The sequence below is a fragment of the Dryobates pubescens genome, chromosome 5, assembly GCF_014839835.1.
Source record: "Dryobates pubescens isolate bDryPub1 chromosome 5, bDryPub1.pri, whole genome shotgun sequence".
Classification (NCBI taxonomy): Eukaryota; Metazoa; Chordata; class Aves; order Piciformes; family Picidae; genus Dryobates; species Dryobates pubescens.
In genome coordinates, this window is record NC_071616.1 from 38,361,558 (window position 1) to 38,381,039 (window position 19,482).

General features: G+C 39.7%; 1 protein-coding gene across 2 annotated transcripts in view; it reads left to right on the forward strand.

Moving 5' to 3' along the window:
• The window catches only part of SLC25A21 (solute carrier family 25 member 21), a 258,560-nt gene extending 239,499 nt beyond the window's left edge, over positions 1-19,061 (forward strand). The window contains exons 6-10 of one of the 2 annotated variants that reach the window (XM_054162058.1): positions 1,471-1,578; positions 6,633-6,797; positions 14,984-15,165; positions 15,976-16,028; positions 18,955-19,061. In XM_054162058.1, coding sequence (XP_054018033.1) covers positions 1,471-1,578; positions 6,633-6,797; positions 14,984-15,165; positions 15,976-16,028; positions 18,955-19,025 — 579 coding nt within the window. In that variant the 3' untranslated portion in view covers positions 19,026-19,061. The remainder of the gene's footprint in view (positions 1-1,470; positions 1,579-6,632; positions 6,798-14,983; positions 15,166-15,975; positions 16,029-18,954) is intronic. The other variant, XM_054162059.1, reaches the window with a different exon arrangement.
• Positions 19,062-19,482: the final 421 nt, after the last annotated feature.

A 19,482-nucleotide genomic window follows, 5' to 3' on the forward strand; every position in this document is an offset into this window, starting at 1 on the left:
TCTGCTGGCTTGTCTCATGGATGATGATGAAAGGGATAAGTTATGGTTCCACCTCATATAGGAAAAATAAATGTGTTGGTTAACAGTCTTCTCCAGAGGCAGCGAGGCTGCAGATTGCCACTACCCTCTAACTTATAATTCTTCTCTTTCTTGAGCTGTCACGAGTCCCTGCTCAAATCCCTCTAGATAATTTTTTTCTCACTATTGTTTATTGGGCTTGGGAGTTGTTTTATTTGTTTGGTTGGTTTTATTTTTGGTTACCATTGATTTCCTTGAATTTCAGCAAGTGTACTCGATACATTGTAGTTTGGTCCTGGGGCTCTTTTCAGCCCCTAAAATGCTTGGAGATGTTAAACAGAAGGAATAAATGTGTAAAGTGATCACTAAGATGAGGCCCACTGAATTTTCCCAGTTGACTTAGATATGTCAATATTGTATTTCTGTTACAAACAAATTAAGGTATTTTTTAAGTGCTGTGCCATGCCCAGGGAGGTGGTGGACTAACCATCACTGGAGGTGTTTAAGAGGAGACTGGATGGGGTGCTTGGAGCCATGGTTTAGTTGATTGGATAGTGCTGGGTGATAGGTTGGACTCAGTGATCTCGGAGGTCTTCTCCAGCCTGGTTAATTCTTTTCTATGATAGAAAGCAAAGCCCTGAATATAGAATCACAGAATGGTTCAGGCCAGAAAGGACCTCCAAAGGTCATCTAGTCCAACCTTACTGCAGTCAGCAGGGACTCCCTCAACTAGATCAGGCTGCCCAGGACCTCTTCGAGCCTCATCTTGAATATCTCCAGGGAAGGGGCCTCAACCACCTCCCTGGGCAACCTGTTTCAGTGTTCCATCACCATCTCTATGCCTGGCTATAATCAGCTTCTAAGTAAATGAAACTGATTCATCCTTGCAGTGAACGCTGACATTCCCGTGTATGTCATTCATGCCCATATAAAACTTTCCAGGACTGATACTTACTTAGGAGAACTTCTGTTCTATTCCTGCAATTTGCTTAAGTAATGCACTCTTTTAATTTCTTAAATTTATTTTTAAGTTCACATGTTAGTGTTGGATGCTCATTGCTCAGGGCAGGGTTTTAATTTTTTTCCAGTGCTGCATAACTGCATCTATATTTGCAGGGGTTTTATATTCAGTCCACCCAAAGATAACATGAGAGCCTTGTTTTCCCATGTTTTCATAATAAATTGGTACCACAATTTTTCTTCCAGCTGAAAAGAGAATTCATTGACAGTACTATGCCATTTTATTTTGTACTTTTGGGAATGTGGTTTATGGCTATTGTCATATTGCCTTCATGAACTGTCAGCATCTAATCTCGGTCTAAAGATGTTTAGCAATCGAATGCTGCTGCATTACTGTAAAACTGCAGTGTGCATTGTATCATTCAGTTTCATAATCTGATGTAGGGGAAAAAATTACTCCTTCATTTTTAATTTTAATTTTAACTTTTCTAGGCATTTGCAGTTGCTGGCTTGGGATCTGGGTTGACAGAGGCAGTTGTGGTTAACCCTTTTGAAGTAGTAAAGGTTACCTTACAGACAAACCGGAATGCCTTTACTGAGGTATGACAATTGCTCCTTTCTTTTTCTGCTTTATTAGGCATGATGCACTTCCAAGTTCATACTTGGAGGACAATGTCTATAAGAAATTGGGCTGATGCAAAAGATTTTCCTACAAGCTTAACAAAAATGGAAAAACAGCAAAAAGCCTCAGCAGAGGATGACTTCAGATGTGCAGAAGTGCATGCAGTATTGTCACCAGTGTTAGCATCTCCACTGTAAACATAGAATAGCATAGAATTAACCAGGTTGGAAAAGACCTTCAAGATCATCATCATATTGTGTGCCTGAAGTGCACAGGCATCCCTCCAGAGTAGCACTGTGAGGAATTATAAGCCAAAAGTACAAACTTGAGCTCCTTGTACACAGTGCATTTACCCTAGCAAGCCTGACTTCAAGTGGGCACCAAAGGTTAGCACAAAACAACACAGCCCCATGTCCTAGCCAGAATCCAGCTGCTGTATTTTGTGTTTAAAATGTAGCTGGTAGATTCCAGGCTGTTGGATTAAACTATTTATAACTCTTGACATTTATAAGCACAAACTGGGAAATAGTTATGTAATAAAGCACGCTGATAATTTGAATTCCTTTTTCACTTCAGAATTTGATTATCCAAATATAGTGTTATTTGGAGCAGTCAAGTGTGCAAAACTCACTTTGTCCATGGTTCTGGGCACTGCTGAGAGGGGGAAAAGATTCAACTGAAAATATCAATTCTTCAGAAACGAATAGAATAGAATAGAATAGAATAGAATAGAATAGAATAGAATAGAATAGAATAGAATAGAATAGAATAGAATAGACCGGGTTGGAAGAGACCTGTTCCCAAGGGTGCACAATCTTCAATCAAATTTTCAATTGGAAAATGATCTAAGCTGAAGTGAAGGAAGACAGTCACACAGTTCCTTCTCCCTTTCCTCAGTGACCAAGTCTAACAATTGCCATATTCAGCTTTTTCAAAATCTTTTGATATATCAACTGTACCATGCATAATAGAAGTGCCAAATAATATAAGCCTAGAAATGTTGGCTGGATCCCTGGTGAGGCATGATTTTTGCATATTCTGCTATTGAGTTTTACTGAGTTAATACTTAAATGCCTTGTAACACTCATCTGCACAAATTGGACCCTTTTAGGGGATGCATAGTAAAGAGATTTATCTCCTGGCCATTTGCATGAGCTGTTTGGGCCAAGCTCCCCAGGCACACTCTGGAAGAATATTGCCACTGATTTCCAGATGTCATAGATCAGCTGGTACCTAACTCGTCCATAACTCATGCAGAGAAGTATTTTCTTCCAGAATGAATTTTGAAACATTTGGTAAATTTCTGTTCCATTCTCAATGCATGTGAAAGAGCTGTTTGGTTGCTCCAAGTCTCCACCATAGGCATTTTTAACCGTGAGCAGCAAAGACCTTGAAGCAGAGAGCTTCGCAAGGGGAGACCTCATTGCTGTCTACAACTACCTGAAAGGATATTGCAGAGAGGCTGGTGCTGGTCTCTTCTCACAAGTAATTAGTGATAGAACAAGAACAGCCTCAAGCTGTGACTGGCTAGGTTTAGACTGGACATTAGGAAAAATATTTTTCACAGAAGGAGTGGTCAGGCATTGGAATGTGCTGCCCAGGGAGGTGGTTGAGTCACCAACCCTGGATTTGTTTAAAGGTTGTTTGGATGTGGTGCTTGGGGTTTAGGGGTGAACCCTGTAGAGCAGGGTTATCGGTTGGATTTGGTGATCCTGAGGGCCTTTTCCAACCTGAGTGTTTCTGTGATTCTGTTACAGGAGTTACAAGGTTAGGATACTGGAAGGAGAGAATGAATATGGGAGAAAGCAATGTGTGAGAGGATGGCTCTCTCAGAAAGGTTGATATGAAAACAATATGAGCCAGCAGCAGCAAGCTAAGCAGATACTCTGGATCATTCTGCCTCACAGTTGTGAAGATACAATTAATTTATCTTAATAAAACCTCTGGCTTTGGGTTTAAATACTCCAGTATTATATTTTGAGCAAACTAATTCCTGTAAAGTTGCAAGAGGCCAATATATCATTTTTCCCCCCTGTATTACAATCTTTATAACAAAGTCTGAGGTGATCTAGGTAGTAAGAAATTTTCATAGATTCATGGAATACCAGATTGGAAGGAACTTAAGGATCATCTAGTTCAACCTTTCAGGGTAGGAATATAGCTTAAATGAGATGGCCCAGTACCCTGTCAAGCTGAGTCTTGAAAATGTCTAATGTAGAGGAATCCAGCACCTTCCTTAGGAGTTTGTTCCAGTGTCTAATAGTTTGAATGGTGAAAAAATTTTATGCAACTACAAACTTTAATTACACTTCAATTGCCTGCCTGGGAAAACTCCAATAAGCAGTGTAGCTGTTCAAATGCATTCTGAGTTGGTTTGGTGTAGATTAATATTCTTCAAATTTAACTTAAATGCAAATTTTCACAAAATCTATGTAATAATATATGATCTAGTATGAGGTGTCCCTGTCTATGGCAGAGGGGTTGGAACTAAATGATCTTTGAGGTCCCTTCCAAGCCTGACAATTCTGTGATTCTATGATCATGCAAATAAAAATTGTAGAACAATGCTATCGGGACTAGGAACCTCATTTACACCTAAGAGATAAATGAAAGTGTCTATTTACCCTAACAAAAAATATCCTAGGATTGAAGTTCTTAAATCACAGAGATAGCTAAAACACAGGTGTATAAATTTTGAGTATATCTTCCTTTTTTTCTTCATTTTAATGTTGGAATTTCACGTTTTCCTCTAAATCAGGAAAACTCCAGAGGCTTCAATACCGTGATCTCAAGTTCTCATTAAGAATCTGTTAAAGAACATTCCACACTAGAGCATGTCAACTCAAGCCTATTGGAAGAAGCATGAGCATGTGATATTATACAGCATCAGGCAGTGGTACACTCACTTCATGCACTGTTTTTCTGAAAGGTTTATGTAAAGTATGTACCTATCTCACTGTGTAGCTTTCATACTGATGAAACTTAATGCAGTTCACATATTTCTTTGACTATTGTGCTGAAGTAATAAATATGTCTTGTTTAAAAGGAACAAGGAAGAGTGTGAGCACATACACCCACACCCAGAGTCCTTCACACCCCCAAAGCAAATACTCACACACTATGGTGACAGCTGAATTATTCTGTGGTACCAGATCATCTTTCGAGACTTGATAGGTTTAAAGAGGAAGACCACTTCATAAATCACCTATTGGCTCTCCTGTAATGTGGATTGCTGCAGGTAAAAACAATAGTGCCTTTTTGTTGAGGTGAACTGCTAAAAGGCCCAACACCTTGTTCTTTGGTTTTCTGGTTTGTTTGGGTTTTGGTTTTCTTTTCCCTGTAGCCACAGATAACTCAGTGGCTATAAAAGCTGGTGTAGTAACAAAATTCTTCTCACCTGACTGTGAGAAGCTATGATTAATAAAAAAATACACAAGTTTCATTGTTTTGAAGAGCAGAATCTAACTCCAGATTCCACTCACTAGATCTCTGTTAACTGTTAACAGTTGTGTGAAGTGCATTAACTCCATGTGTTTACACAATAAATTCCTCCATCTGAATTAATCATCCTAAGGTCCTTCCATCATCAGTGATGAAGCATAAAACTTCTATGGCTTGATCAGCTGACATTTTAGATGCCTGCTTTGGATGAAGTGAAGTGCTAAGAGAGCCCTCTTTGTTGTTAACAGACTCAAAAAGGGAGTCTTTTCCAGTAGCTCAGATATAGAAGTTGCAGGTATCTACACTTACACTGATGAATCCCATCTCTAGGGTTCAGCAAGTGGACAAGCTTCCTTGAGTCATTAGTAAATCTGTATTTAAGATGAGACCAAGGCTTACTTTACTGTTGATAGTTTCTGTGCTTAACTTAAATCACTTTACTGAGGACCACTGCATATTTTTTAAAGATCTAATCCCTTTTTGTGCGTGAGAAAGGAGGTTACTGCTGGTATCTGGACCATATTCTATGTTGGGTAGCCACCTTTTAGAATAGATTCCTATTTAAATCTCTGGGGGTAGTCATAAAAGTAAATTAGAGTAAAATGCATGCAGAGCATTAACAGGATAATATTAGTTACCAAATAGGAAAACGCATAATGAACTGAGTAGTAATGACTGATCTTGGCTGTCACCTAAATAAGCAGCCATAAGCTGTGTCAGATATAATTGGCATCATCTGGCTGCTGCTGTTGATCTACCACAGCGATATTTTGAAATGAAAATCTATTAAACAAATAAGTGTATTCAAAATTCTTCTATATTTTCATGTGTGAGGCTCCTAGTGGAAGTCACGTTTTGCCTTTCTAATTCAATATTTGGTTACCCAGAGCTAGTTTTATGCTTTGGAGAAAGCCCAACTCAAGTCAACAACTTTTCTAAAGGAACTTTTCAATAATTCTGCTAAAAAGAAACCGAAAATGTTCAGAAGGGGAGCACCTGATCCTGAGGATCATACTGTCTTGGAAAATAGATCCAATGTGTATGTAGTCATGCAGATCATGTCTAAGGAACTGATTATTATGGAAGTGGATTCTGAGGAAGTTTCTTCCTTTCTGCCTTGCACTAAATGCAAGTTGACTGACCAAAATGATTCCTATGCCTTTTGGGCATTATTTTGAAAACATGGGCACAGAATCACAGAAACATTCAGGTTGGGAAAGACCCTCAGGATCACCAAGTCCAACCGATAACCCTACTCTGCAAGGTTCACCCCTAAGCCAAATCCCCAAGCACCACATCCAAACCACCTTTAAACACATCCAGGGTTGGTGACTCAATCACCTCCCTGGGCAGCACATTCCAATGCCTGACCACTCTTGCTGTGGTTTTTTTTTTTCCTAATGCCCAGTCTAAACCTACTCATTTGTAGCTTGAGGCCATTCCCTCTTGTTCTATCACTAATTATTACCTATGAGAAGAGACCAGCACCAGCCTCTCTACAACATCCTTTCAGGACATTTTTCTTTTTGTAACTAGGGTGGGGGTTTTGTGGTAACAGTGATCTTTTCCTTCTTTTGCTTGACTTGTCCAGCAACCATCTAGCTTTGTTCAAGCTCAGCAGATCATTAAAACTGATGGTCTGGGGCTTCAAGGACTCAACAAAGGTCTTACTGCAACACTGGGCCGGCATGGAGTTTTTAACATGGTTTACTTTGGATTCTACTTCAATGTGAAGAACATTCTTCCAGTCAATAAAGTAAGTGCTTCTTGCAGTGCACCTGACAAAGAGGTAAGAGATTTGGCACTTTAATTAACACCGTGTTTTTCTGTGCAAAGCTGTGGGATTCAGTAACAAACTGGTTTGCAAAAAACCTACAGCATTTTGATGGCAGCAAACCAAGGATTTGTATTTCTCACTTCTTTTAAGCAAATGTGAATATAAATAAAGTGGTCGTGTTTGAATGCTCATTTTTATGAATTTCCCTTTACACCACAGTAGCAATGTGAAAGGCAGACATCAGGATACAGGTATGTCATGCTTATGTTAGGTATGTATGCACTTTTTTGTGTTCAGCTGGTTTAGAAGAGAAAAATAAGCTTCTGGAACTTCTTTCAGTATTCACAAAGGGGCTAAGCTTGAGGAGATGGCAGAGCTGCAGCACACGGGAGGGCGTTTGGATCATGCACAAGGCCCATCTACTCAAAAGAGAGTTCAGCCTGGTATTAAAGGATGACAGGGCAAATATGGGAGGGAGCCAGCCCAGAACAGGACTTACAGGGTCACACACAAGTGCTTTATGTAGTGTAGGGTTTTCTTAAATCAAAATAAAAATCTTTATAGCTATAATTTCACTTGAAGCAGTTTTATTTGATAGCCTTATATTCCTTTACATAACAAAGGAAACATTTCCCTTTACAACAAAGGGAAGTTTTGTTAATGAAACCACGGTAATACTGGCACTCTCTAAGCGACTGTGTGAGCAACAGTTAATGTTTTATTAATCACTCTTGTGCATTACTTACTGACCTATGTTTTCACTAATGTGATTTTAGATGATGACAGTTAAGCAGTCACAGGTGTAGTATGTAGTGATATTCATATAAGAACCTGCGATTTACATCGAAAGGGAGCAGCTTCTATTCCCAGATGAAGTAACACCTCTTTTTTTTCCCCTACACTTCTGAGTCCCCTGATATTTTTGTTGGCAGCACTGTGTAAATGGAGAAAAGCTCCACTTCTTATTTGCAGATCATTACAGTAAATTGAATTGTTCAAGAGCAGCTAGCCCACAAGTTTCTACAAGCTTCTTTTAGTGTATTTAAGCGTATTTTACAGTGCTCTTTATACATTCTAAAATCTCAAGGCACAGGCATAGCTTGATACTCAGGACTAAATATGTTTCAGTTGTTCAAAAATGAAAAAGTTAGAATCACTATACAGGCCATTCAGAATCATATGCAGGTCAGGACAAAGAGGCTTGTGTGCAACTTGTGTGGAAATCCTGAAATGTTCTTGCATAGCAGTTGAAGACTAATAATATTTGGCATAAGAATGCTTTACTAGCCTTTCAGATTGGGGGGGTGGGGGGGTGGGTGAGGGGGAGGAAACAATTATTATATTATTAGAATGATCCAAATCTTTATGATCTAAGAAAAGTTAGCACTTTATACAGGCTTTGTATGATAGAATTGTTACATAGATTTAAATACATCTAGAAAACAAAACAACAATTTGCAGTTAATGCAATCTAATCCTGCATTGATTACACTGGCTTTTGAAAGTATGGACAGGCCATGTTATCAAATGCAAAGGACAATGTAATCAGTGGAGGGTTAGATTGCATTAACTGCAAATAAGTGAAGAAGTTTGCCTCATGCTTGACCAGTGCAAAGTGGCTTGCACAGTGGCTACATGTGCACTCTTAAATTGAGCAGTGTCACTGAAACTCAGTTATCTGTGCTGTTAAATGTTCCCTGGTATAGCATTGGCTCAGGCCAGCCAGCACTGTTCTGGGCACAGTTTAGGAGCTAGCACATACAGGGAACCATTCCTAATTGGCAGGTTTCGTGCAGCCAGTCTGTTTTGAATGGTAATAGCATTTAATAGTGCTAATAAAGTTAACAGGACTCTCTAGGCCAGCTGGCATCAGTGCTATAGACAGTTCTGTATGTATAGATACAGCAAATAATTCTGATCAAACCCCCAGTAAAATCAGTGCAAATCTTGCCCTGAATTTAACAGGGCATAGATCAGGCCTCATCTGGCTTGTGCTAGCCAATGTAATGTCTCAGATGTTTACATGCATGGAACTTTACTACAGTGACTGGAAAATGAAGATATTTAGCAGTGCCTTGTGCTCTGTAATTTAAACCTCTTCTGCCAGTAGTCAAGTACTAGAGGCTAAGTGTTATTAAACCTGGACAAGGAATTTGGTGGAAGCTGGCTTGCAGTTAGTCAGAAAAATATTACACAGTGTTTTAGCTTTTCAGGACTTCTCTTGGTTTCATTACAAAACCTGATTTGCTTCACGTCGCATATTTCGCCAGAAAATAAAATCTTATGAGTCAGTCTTAGGATATTGACAAACCTATAAAAATTGTCAAATAAGAATACTACCCTTTTTTTTTTTTTCCCTTCAAACCATTTTTTGGCTCTTTGCTGGGTATCTGCTGTTCGCCATCTGTAACGTAAGTGGAAAAATGTATGGAAATGTCTGTGCGAGCCCTTTTAGCTGTCAGCAGTGCTAAACCGTGCATTAAATTTGCATCCCAATTAGGGATGTTTGCAGCTTATTTTGCCAAAAGCAATAAACCTTTTATGTTGAGTGGTCGAATGATATAAATGACATGTGTGGGTTGTAAATGTTCCTAACGAATAATTTTTCGTACGCTCAGCCGTACTCTGCTAAACAGGCCCTTTGTAGCCAGCCTCATGCTCTGTTTACTGAACACGGAGTGAGCCAGACTTGTTTCAGTTGACACTAATGTATCAACCACAGAGCATTAACAGCTACGCCTCTGCACTAGCAATCAAATTAGTCTGCAAATTTATTGTCTCGGTTTTATGGCACCTGCTTTTATAGCACATTTCAGAGGAGTCCAGCAGCTCTCGCTTTTCAATTTGCTGTCATAGTTAGGTTTGAAGGTAAATGTTAGTTTCATTAAAAGCTTTGCTCACTACCACCTCTGAGTGGCTGTCATATTTCTTGACAATATGAAATTTCCTCGCTGTCCGTTAAAAGACCCCTTTGGAGCATGGCCAAGTGCAAAACTCATTTGAAGTCGCGCTGCCTTGGCCCAGCTACCACAGATGTGCCTCCTGACGCATCAAACTGCGGGAGCTGAGCATTGTGCTGTTTTGGCAGGGAAAGGGCTCTCAGCTTGTATAGGCAAAGGAGATGGGAAACTGAAATGGGCTGTTCAGCTTGAACAAATGAGGTAGCAGACAACAATTTTATCACAGTTGTCTTCAGATCTAGGCCAACACAGAAGTTATCACAATACATTAGAGGTTGGAAGGGACCTCTGAGATCATCAAGTCCAACCCCCCTGCCAAAGCAGGATCACTTAGGGTATTCTGCACAGGAATGCATCCAGGTGGGTTTTGAAAGTCTCCAGAGAAGAAGACTCCGCAGCCTCTCTGGGCAGCCTGTTCCAGTGCTCCATTACCCTCACTGTAAAGAAGTTTCTCCTCATGTTGAGATGAAATCTTCTGTGTTCAAGTTTGAACCTATTTTGCCTTGTGTTATTAGTGCACACCACCGAAAAGAGCTTGGCCCCCTCCACTTGACACCCATCCCTCAGATATTTATACACATTGGTGAGATCCCTTCTCAGTCTTCTCAAGACTAAACAGTTATGTGTAGGAAGAGACAGACTAAAGAGTGTGTGGTGCAACAGTTCAAAAACCAGTAAACCAAGGTGATTGGGAAAGAAACTGGAACAGAGTGGGAAATGTAATAATCCCAGAACTACCATCCAAGCTCAGGATCAGGATGACCTTGGAACTAAGAAGGAAAAAAGAAAGAAGGTTAATTCCGTATGCTGTACAATATTACAAGACACCTATTTAGCACTGCTTCGTACTGTGAAATGTCCTGTGGCTGTTGAAATGGCAGTTTCTATTGCCAGGCCATCATCACCAAATGATATTAGATCAGACAGGAGAGTCTTTTTCTACCCCGCCTTCTCCTGCTGTAGTATTCTGTCTACAGCTACCTGAAGGGAGGTTGTAAACAGGTGGGGGTTGGTCTCTTCTCCCAGGCAACCTGTGACAGAACAAGAGGACACAGTCTCAAGCTGCACCAGGGGAGGTTTAGGCTGGATGTTAGGAAGAAATTCTTCACAGAAAGAGTAATTGGCCATTGGAATGGGCTGCCCAGGGAGGTAATGGAGTCAACATCACTGGAGGTGTTTAGGAAGAGACTGGATGGGGTGCTTGGCGCCATGGTTTAGTTGATTAGATAGTGTTGGGTGATAGGTTGGACTCGATGATCTCAAAGGTCTTTTCCAATCTGGTTTACTCCTATTCTATTCTATTCTATTCTATTCTATTCTATTCTATTCTATTCCCATAGACAAGACAGGCAGTTTAAGGACAAGTCACAATAAAAATGTGAAGAAGAAACACAAGTTTCTTTCGGTTTTCTATGGAAATGAGGATAATGCTGAAACTGACAACGAGGTTCAACCGTAGCTCACAGGGAGGCAGGCTTAAGATAGCTAAACTCTTGCAAGATTTACAAATAATCATTTAAAATTAAGATAAATTCTGCACATGCATCTTAGGAATGCCCCAACTGATGGAAATTTTCAGTAGGAACTTATGCCTTATTAAACAATTAATTCTGTAAGCCATGACACCTTTCCGGACATCAGCATCAATCAGTTACAAGTGCTGATAGGACATGAACATTCTTTAGTTCTGTTATTTATGGAGCTAGTCTTTTTCTTCTAGTTCATAAATTACTGTATAACCAAGTCTGCAGACAAATTCAGGGGTAAGCAGTAAATCAGCCATTTCTGGGTGTCCTTTTCTGTATAGCTAGTGTCTAAGTGATACCATGAAAAGTTGACCTGATTATAATCCCAACATTATATGTACAGTCTGATCATCTCTGCAGTTGATCATCTATGCAGTTGAGCTGTTTGGAGTTACAGCAGAAGCCTCATGTGAAGTTGGAAGACTGATTCTCTTTTTATCAGTGTAGTTAATAGTTTTCCAGGTGGCCACCTGTGAGAACGTGCACTGAATAATGACAGGAACACTAAGTACCTCCCTTTTGGTAAACCTGAAATCCATTGATATAGGCAGCTGTGGAATTATTAGCCTCTATGTTCCATTTCTGGCTTCTCTGCTGACCTATGTGAACTTTAGCAAATGTATTTAAATTTAGTGGTCATTTCAAATCACTTGTGACACTTTTGTGCCAGGTGTAACTGATAAAACTACTATTATGGCCAACATGTACAAGGGAGTTCAAGAAACAATGCAAATATTCCCCTCAAAGTGTTCATTTAAAGCTAACTTCAGTAGACTCTTCTATAGTCACCAACTTCAAACATTATTCTAGTAGTAGTAGTAGTAGTAGTAATTCTTCATGCATATTGTTGTTACCTAGTAAGCATCAGTCTTTTACAGTGAACTTATCTACAAGGTGCTGGAAGTAATAAAACACATTTATAGAAGTATTCTTTCTCATCAGATACAAGTACCTCCAGCAACTGTAAAACAAGCACAGTTAAAACATCTGAAGGCAAACATCCAGACACTAAAGGAAACAAACTTCCTAAAATGGCTTGTTAGAAAAGTTAATATTTATTGATCTTTTTGGTTTAGTGATTTTTTTCTTTTACTTAAAAACAGGGTAAAGTTTCAGGTTTCTTTGCAACATATTCTACTACTTTTACTCAGACTAGTAGGGCCTCACAAGGGGAAATGCAAGTAGTATTTCTGAGTGTCTTTGTGGTCAAGTTCCTCAACATTATTATGGATGCTGGTGGCGTGTTCACATTATCTCTTTCTGCTTCCTTCAAGCAATGTACCTTGGGTACTCCATGTTCCTTTGAAAGTGCCTGTCTCTCCACTGCATTAAAAGTGAGGTGTCCTGCCTTTGAACCCTTTGACTGCACCTAGGGAGGGCTGCCTAAACCAGTACAAATATATCTATTATGCAGAGTCATTATCTATCTAAAATGGTTTTTCAATTACTCTAAAAAATATATATAAGTTAATTGAATTCCAGGATATATGCCTTTACCAAAGGGTTATTTCATTGCTGGAATAATATCTGTGTTACTTATTGAATTAAGTGACCTTCCTTCAGTACAGATGAAGATAGTCTGGAAGCTTTTGACTGAGATCAAAGATTTAAACGGAGGTTTTGACAAAGTGCCCAAAAAATAAACATGTGAATGAAGTGGTAGGGAAAGGAAAGCCTGGGGCTTTGGAGACTGAACCTGATAAATGAAAACTGTCTCCAGTGGGTGACACTCTTATGCATGCATGTGCATGTGCTAGATTTAGGGCTAGAATTTTCTGTTGCTAGAAATTATGGAATATAAAAGAAGGAATTGAGCAGCATATGCTTCAGAAGGAACTTACAGAGTCTCCCCTTATCTTAAAGTGTTATGATAGGAATAATGACATATAATAAGTCAGAGAGATAACATCTCAATACTTTTTTTTCTCCCAGAGAAATCAGGGAAATCTAGCAGGACATGCTCAGATACAGCATTTAGTAGTGATGCCTACTTCTCTGTTTATTTTTAATGGCTGATGAAGCTCACAGGGCAGGGACTGAGGTGTACAGGAAATGTTGATTTTGAAGAGCATGGTAAAAAAGGTGAGATGATCAAAGATGACATTATCCAAGCACAGCAAAGTTATTCCATTGTGAATAAGCAAACTGGTATTTCACTTCCTTGTGGCATGCTGTAATGTGGTGTGGCACCATCTAAAATCAAGTTTTTGTTCTGTGTGCTCTGCTCATGCTACATAAAAATTGCCTTTGCTGAAAAACAGAATTCATATGTGGCTTTCCTCCTTTTTAACAGGTACTACCAGTATGTTTCATGTTTTGTGAACTCAAGGTGTTGAGGTTTTCTGCAAGTAATAAAAAGCCCTGCTGATTTTGACATGTCTTTCTAAACACCTGCATGGACTCTGTCCAGTGCATATTATGGAAGTTTCAATTTACATTTCTTGTTGCTAATCTGTAAAAGAAAACTTCTCCATTGTTTCCTGTTTCAGTCACAAGTGCACAGGTTTAAGAAAGCAAGAACTATTTCATTTTAACGTTGTGCTGATGTTGTAACATGGCAAGATCATTTGTTATTTTATAGATGATTATTTTATAATTGAAGTACCTTCATGGGGGAAAAAAAGGAACTAAACTGACAGAGTCTGATACAGGGAAAAAAGTGTCCTTGCTGTTGAAGGCCAAAAAATGTACGTACATAGGAAATGTCCTGCAACACACTTCCCTATGATATCCACTACTTGGAGAGACAGGATTAAACTTGCTTCAAGAGGCTTTGACTCCCAGATAAACCCCGGGTGCTTTGATGTCATAGCAAATGCTAAGGCAGGAGGTCTTTCTAAAAGATCAAATAAAATCCAGCTTAAACTGTGAACTGAGAGTGAGCAAAGCAGGTTTGGTTTTAGTTGTTTGTTTGGGAGGGGTTTTTTGATGCACTTCTAACCTGCCCCTAACTTTTACCTTGAATCTATAGCAGAGTTCAGGAACAATCTGTTGTAAATTCTTCAGGCAATTAGCGGAGCGAGTTACCACTGTTTATAACGCACAGAACGCGGAGGCTCCTTTGCAGTTGCGCCGAGTTGGGATTGTTAGTAACAGGAAGCTAGCACTTCTCAGTACAGTGGATCAGCTACATGTGAAAATAAATGTAAAAAACCTGGAGGGGAATGGCAGCAGACTGAGATTAGCCTTTATTTAATTTAGCATTTGGGGGTCCAACACACAAATGAGCGTTTTAGTAGGCTTCATGGTGGAAGTTGCTGTCATTTGTAAAATATTCTGGCCAATTAGCTAATAGTGTGCTTGGATTTCTCCTGTTTTGATACAGTAATACTAAGTACATTGTGAAGCCCAATTATACAAATCATCCCCATATGCCATACCAGTCTTTCTTTATGAACTGTGTTTATAAATCCTGTGTGAGGAAATGTGTACTTCAGCAATTTAGACCATGTGTAAAAACATAGCCAATAGGATTGTCAAGAAAACAAGTTCCAGCGTAGGAAATCCTAATGTGTTCCGCTAAAATAACACGAGTGCGTTGTGTTGTGTGAGTTTTCTGATTAAACACATATTACCTTGGAGTGCCTAACCTGCATAGGTCCTTCCGTTTCCCTGTTTATTCTTTCTTGCTTTCTTTCTTTCTTTTTTCTTTTTCTTTCTTTTTTTTTTTTTTTTGTAGGATCCAAATTTGGAGTTTTTGAGGAAATTTGGAATCGGGCTAGTCTCAGGAACAATAGCCTCAATTATTAACATTCCTTTTGATGTTGCAAAAAGTAGGATTCAAGGACCACAGCCAGTTCCTGGAGAGATCAAGTACAGGACCTGTTTTAAAACTATGGCAACAGTCTATAAAGAGGAAGGGTAAAGCATTCTTACTTTAATAAATGTTCAGACCTCTGTTTTAGTTCATATGGGTCCATAAAACCACATTGTTATATTTCAGATTGACGAGGACCGTTAAGCCACCCCCAAAATCACATATCAAAAGAGCACAAGCTGCCATTTTGAAACTGTATTTTAGAATTGCAAGGAGATCTCCTCCTCCTCCAAGCAAACTTGCACAAAAGACTTAGCAAGATTGTGATCGTGCTACCAAAATTTACGTTCCACAAATAAATGCTTCGTGTCTCTTGTGTCATTTTTTTTTCGCCTCTTTATTTTGTGAAAGAGAACCATCAACAGAATATTCCTCAATGAAGTGTAATCATACAGGCCCCCCCTGCACCTTTAAACTTATTGCTGAAATAATTAAGCAGGGGGCAAATCCTTGTGGCAATAACGCCTTCCAACTTTTAAAAATGTTTCTCAAGTGGGGACTGAGTTGCAGCTTTGATACTCAATTATAGCAGTCATTCTGCTCGTGTAGGCAGCTGTTGTGAGCAGCCTTGTCTTGAAAGCAAAACCATCTCACTGATTAAAGTCATATTTCTGATTGGCTAGGCTCACAACGTTGCCTTTGTGACTGAACATTGATTAAGTTTTTCTCTTCATCTGATCTGCCTCTGTAAAATGTTAAAGTCCAGCTATGGCCTGCTATTGAACATGTGTAATTTCAAATAATTGCTTCTAAGTGCTCTGCCAGCATTTTAACAAACACATGCTAAAATTCCATTCTTCTTTTAGAGCAAGAGTATTGTTTGAAATGTTTTGTTTGTTTTTCTTCTGCTGCAGATTTCTGGCTCTGTACAAAGGCTTGGTTCCCAAGATCATGAGACTTGGTCCGGGTAATTTTCCCTGTCATTTTTTTATATTGCTTTTATTCTTGGTTCCATTTCCCATTTTTCAGGGTTTTTTCTTTGACAAAATGTAATAAGCATCAGTCAAATAAACAGGGTATCAGAAATCACCAAAAATCTCTTTCATATTTGAATGATTTCTTTTGATAATAGCATATTATCAAATAACATCGTAGATGGATTTAGCTAACTACGTGTCTAAACATACACATCAGAGGACTGTAGGCCCAAGGAACTCTTTCGTGCATTTGCTTTATTTGTGAACAAGCCAAAGTGTATCCATACAAATGCCAGAAATGTAAAACCTTTGGAAGCCTTTCTCAAAGCTTCCTACTCCTGTTCTGTATCTGTTAAAGTTGCTCCAAAACGCAGGTTAGAGTCTCTCCAGTATAAATGCTCTCAACTAGTGGAAGCGTAGCCCAAGCATATCAAATTCCAGTCACCTTCTTCTCCAGTACTCTGTGGGGGTTGTAAAGAACAGATGCTAAAAGGCTAATGACATGAGCTGAGAAGATACTTTCATGGTCCTAGAAGGCTAAAAAAGTAAGGACAGCTTAAAACTAGGTTTGTTGATTGACCCGCTCTCACTGTTCTTACTCCAAATGCAGGACCCCAGTAGTTGAGAGCTGGATCTTCTTCAGCTTTTAAACTGTTCTTCCCTGACTGGTTTCGATTAATCCTGGAAACAGACTTCACCAGCCTGTAGAGGCAGTCTGGGTCAGAAAAAAAAGAGCAGAAGCCCCGATTTGAGCAGTACTCTGTTTCCCGTGAAAATGCATTTCAATTTGTGCAAGGTGGTTCAGTAGACAAGAACATACATGGTTAAAAGCAAGTAGGTGCAGAGTCTGTTCTGCAGTATAAAGGAGGCATTAGGTTTGTCTGTAAATGTTTGCATATCCACATCATCTGGCTAAGTGCGAGACCATGCCTGGCTATTGTGCAGGGCAAAGGTAGAAGGTGGGGAGGGTAAACCAGGCAGCCCAGCAGAACTCTGAAGCTAAAAGCGCTTTCCCACATACTCCAAAGATACTAGGTTAAATACAGGACAAAGAGAAGGCAGGGTTTCACTTCCCCAGTACCTGTTAGCACAGCAGATTTTTGGAATAATGATTTCCATCTTACAAATGCCTATATGTTCTGGCCCATATCCAGCACCTAAGGTAAGTGTGCACTTTGCTTTAAATACTTTCATAGTCTCATCAACAAATGTATGGATTTGTCTTTCCAATGGCAGAACCATGCAATCTTTATTGTGACTGGAAAGGTAATTCTGTGCTTCAAATGTAAAAGCTTTCAGGGAAAGAGCTACACAAACAGATCATGTAGTGTGAGAATTGGAATCAGACTTGGTTTAAGTTCAAATCACATCTTAGACATTGTGTCTATGATTTGCCTGTTGGCCAAAACCTTTTGCAAAGTTTTGCTTTGCCTAGCTGTCTGTGAGCTGCTGTTCGTAGAGGATTTCAAGTCTGATGGTGGTTGGCTAGGATAAGTAACATGGGAAAATGTTCCGTGTGCCTGGTTATGTGAACTTATCCTATCTAGGTCAGCCCAGTTCAGCAGAAGGCATGTTTGTTAGAGGTGCCACTCTAACCTGCTAACAGAGCCAAGAGGCACAGGAAACAAAATACTTGTGCCCCAGTGCTGGCATCCACAAGTAGCACATTGTAACACACTTACTCCTGCAGCCAGGAATCTGATCCTCTCTCCCCATCTTCTCCAACTGGAAGCTTCTCTATATGCTTAGTTATATATAGATACACAGGCTGCCCAGGGAGGCTGTGGAATCTCCCTCTCTGTAGATATTCAAAACTCACCTGGATGCATTCCCATATAATCTGTTGTAGGTGATCCTTCTCTGGCAGGGGGGTTGGACTGGATAATCTTTTGAGGTCCCTTCCCTGAAATTCTGTGATTCTGTAATGCCTTCTTAAGTGTTCTCTTGTTTAGTCCATACAGTACTTACAGCACAATTACAGAAGGGCTTTAGTCTGAGTGCACTAACAGTAAAGATACTTTACATCATTCAAGCTGGGACTGTATACTGTGATCAGTTCTAGCAGACAATGCCATTTCATCAGGCCAAAACTTTGCCTATGGATTCACAGCATGGTACAGGCACAGGTAGCTCGTGCTCACTTCGATGCTGTGGTTCTCTGCTTTAGACATAGTAAACAAACAGCTGAAAACCTTTCTTGAATCTTAACTGGAAGCATTTTCATCCCCTGGGGATGAATTTTTGTCATTCCACCATCAATGCTCCTCTTTCATGGCCAAGTCTAACTCTAAACAAACAGGCAAATACACATATACTCACTTGTAAAAGAACAAAGGGAAATATTAATCCTGGGGAAACAGTAGGAAAAATCCCACTGAGGTTTATTTTCATTTAACATACAAGTTTTTGACATTAACTTTATGGTCTAATATGGCTGTAGCCAGGAAGGGGTTGGTCTCCTCCCAGGCAACCAGCACCAGAACAAGAGGACCCAGTCTCAAGCTGCACCAGGGGAAGTTTAGTCTCAAGGTGAGGAGAAAGTTCTTCACAGAGAGAGTTGTTAGCCATTGGAATGGGCTGCCCAGGGAGGTGGTGGAGTCACCATCCCTGCAGGTGTTCAAGAGGGGTCTGGACGTGGCACTTGGTGCCATGGTTTAGTAGTGATGAGGTCTTGGGTGACAGGTTGGACTTGATGATCTTTGAGGTCTTTTCCAACCTTATTGATTCTATGATTCTATGAAAACTGGTATGGCTTAAGAACTGGTGAATTTTTAAGAAATTAGAGAATCAGCAGAATTATCTGGTTTACAAATACGGCTTTGCTATATCTTGGTTTAGACTGCACAGTACAAATGCTCTAGAAAGTCTTGGAAATACTGAGTTTTGTGTGTAGTAAAACCATATCTTTTCTTCCAGGCGGTGCAGTGATGCTTCTGGTTTACGAATACGTTTATGCATGGCTTCAGGACACAGCTGGTCAGAAGTAGCACTTCTGAGCAATGTACTCTTTAAAATCATGTGCATTCTAAAACACACTTTAATAAAAGAAAAGTGACTCTCATCCTTTATGGTGTTAATGTCCTCAAATTACACTGATGTTAATACAATTTAAAACTAATTTGGTCTTCATATCCTGATGCAGGAAACCATTTAAGCATATGCTTTTCTGTAGGTGCTTATGAGGAGAGACTGGGGGAGCTGGGAATCTTTAGTTTGGAGAAGAGGAGACTGAAGGGTGACCTAATTCATGTTGATAAATATGTAAAGGGTGAGTGCCAAGAGGATGGAGCCAGGCTCTGCTCAGTGGTGCCCAATGACAGGACAAGGGGCAATGGGTGGAAGCTGAGGCATAGGAAGTTCCATGGAAACAGGAGGAATAATTTTTTCACAGTGAAGGTAATGGAACACTGGAACAGGCTGCCCAGGAGAGTTGTGGAGTCTCCC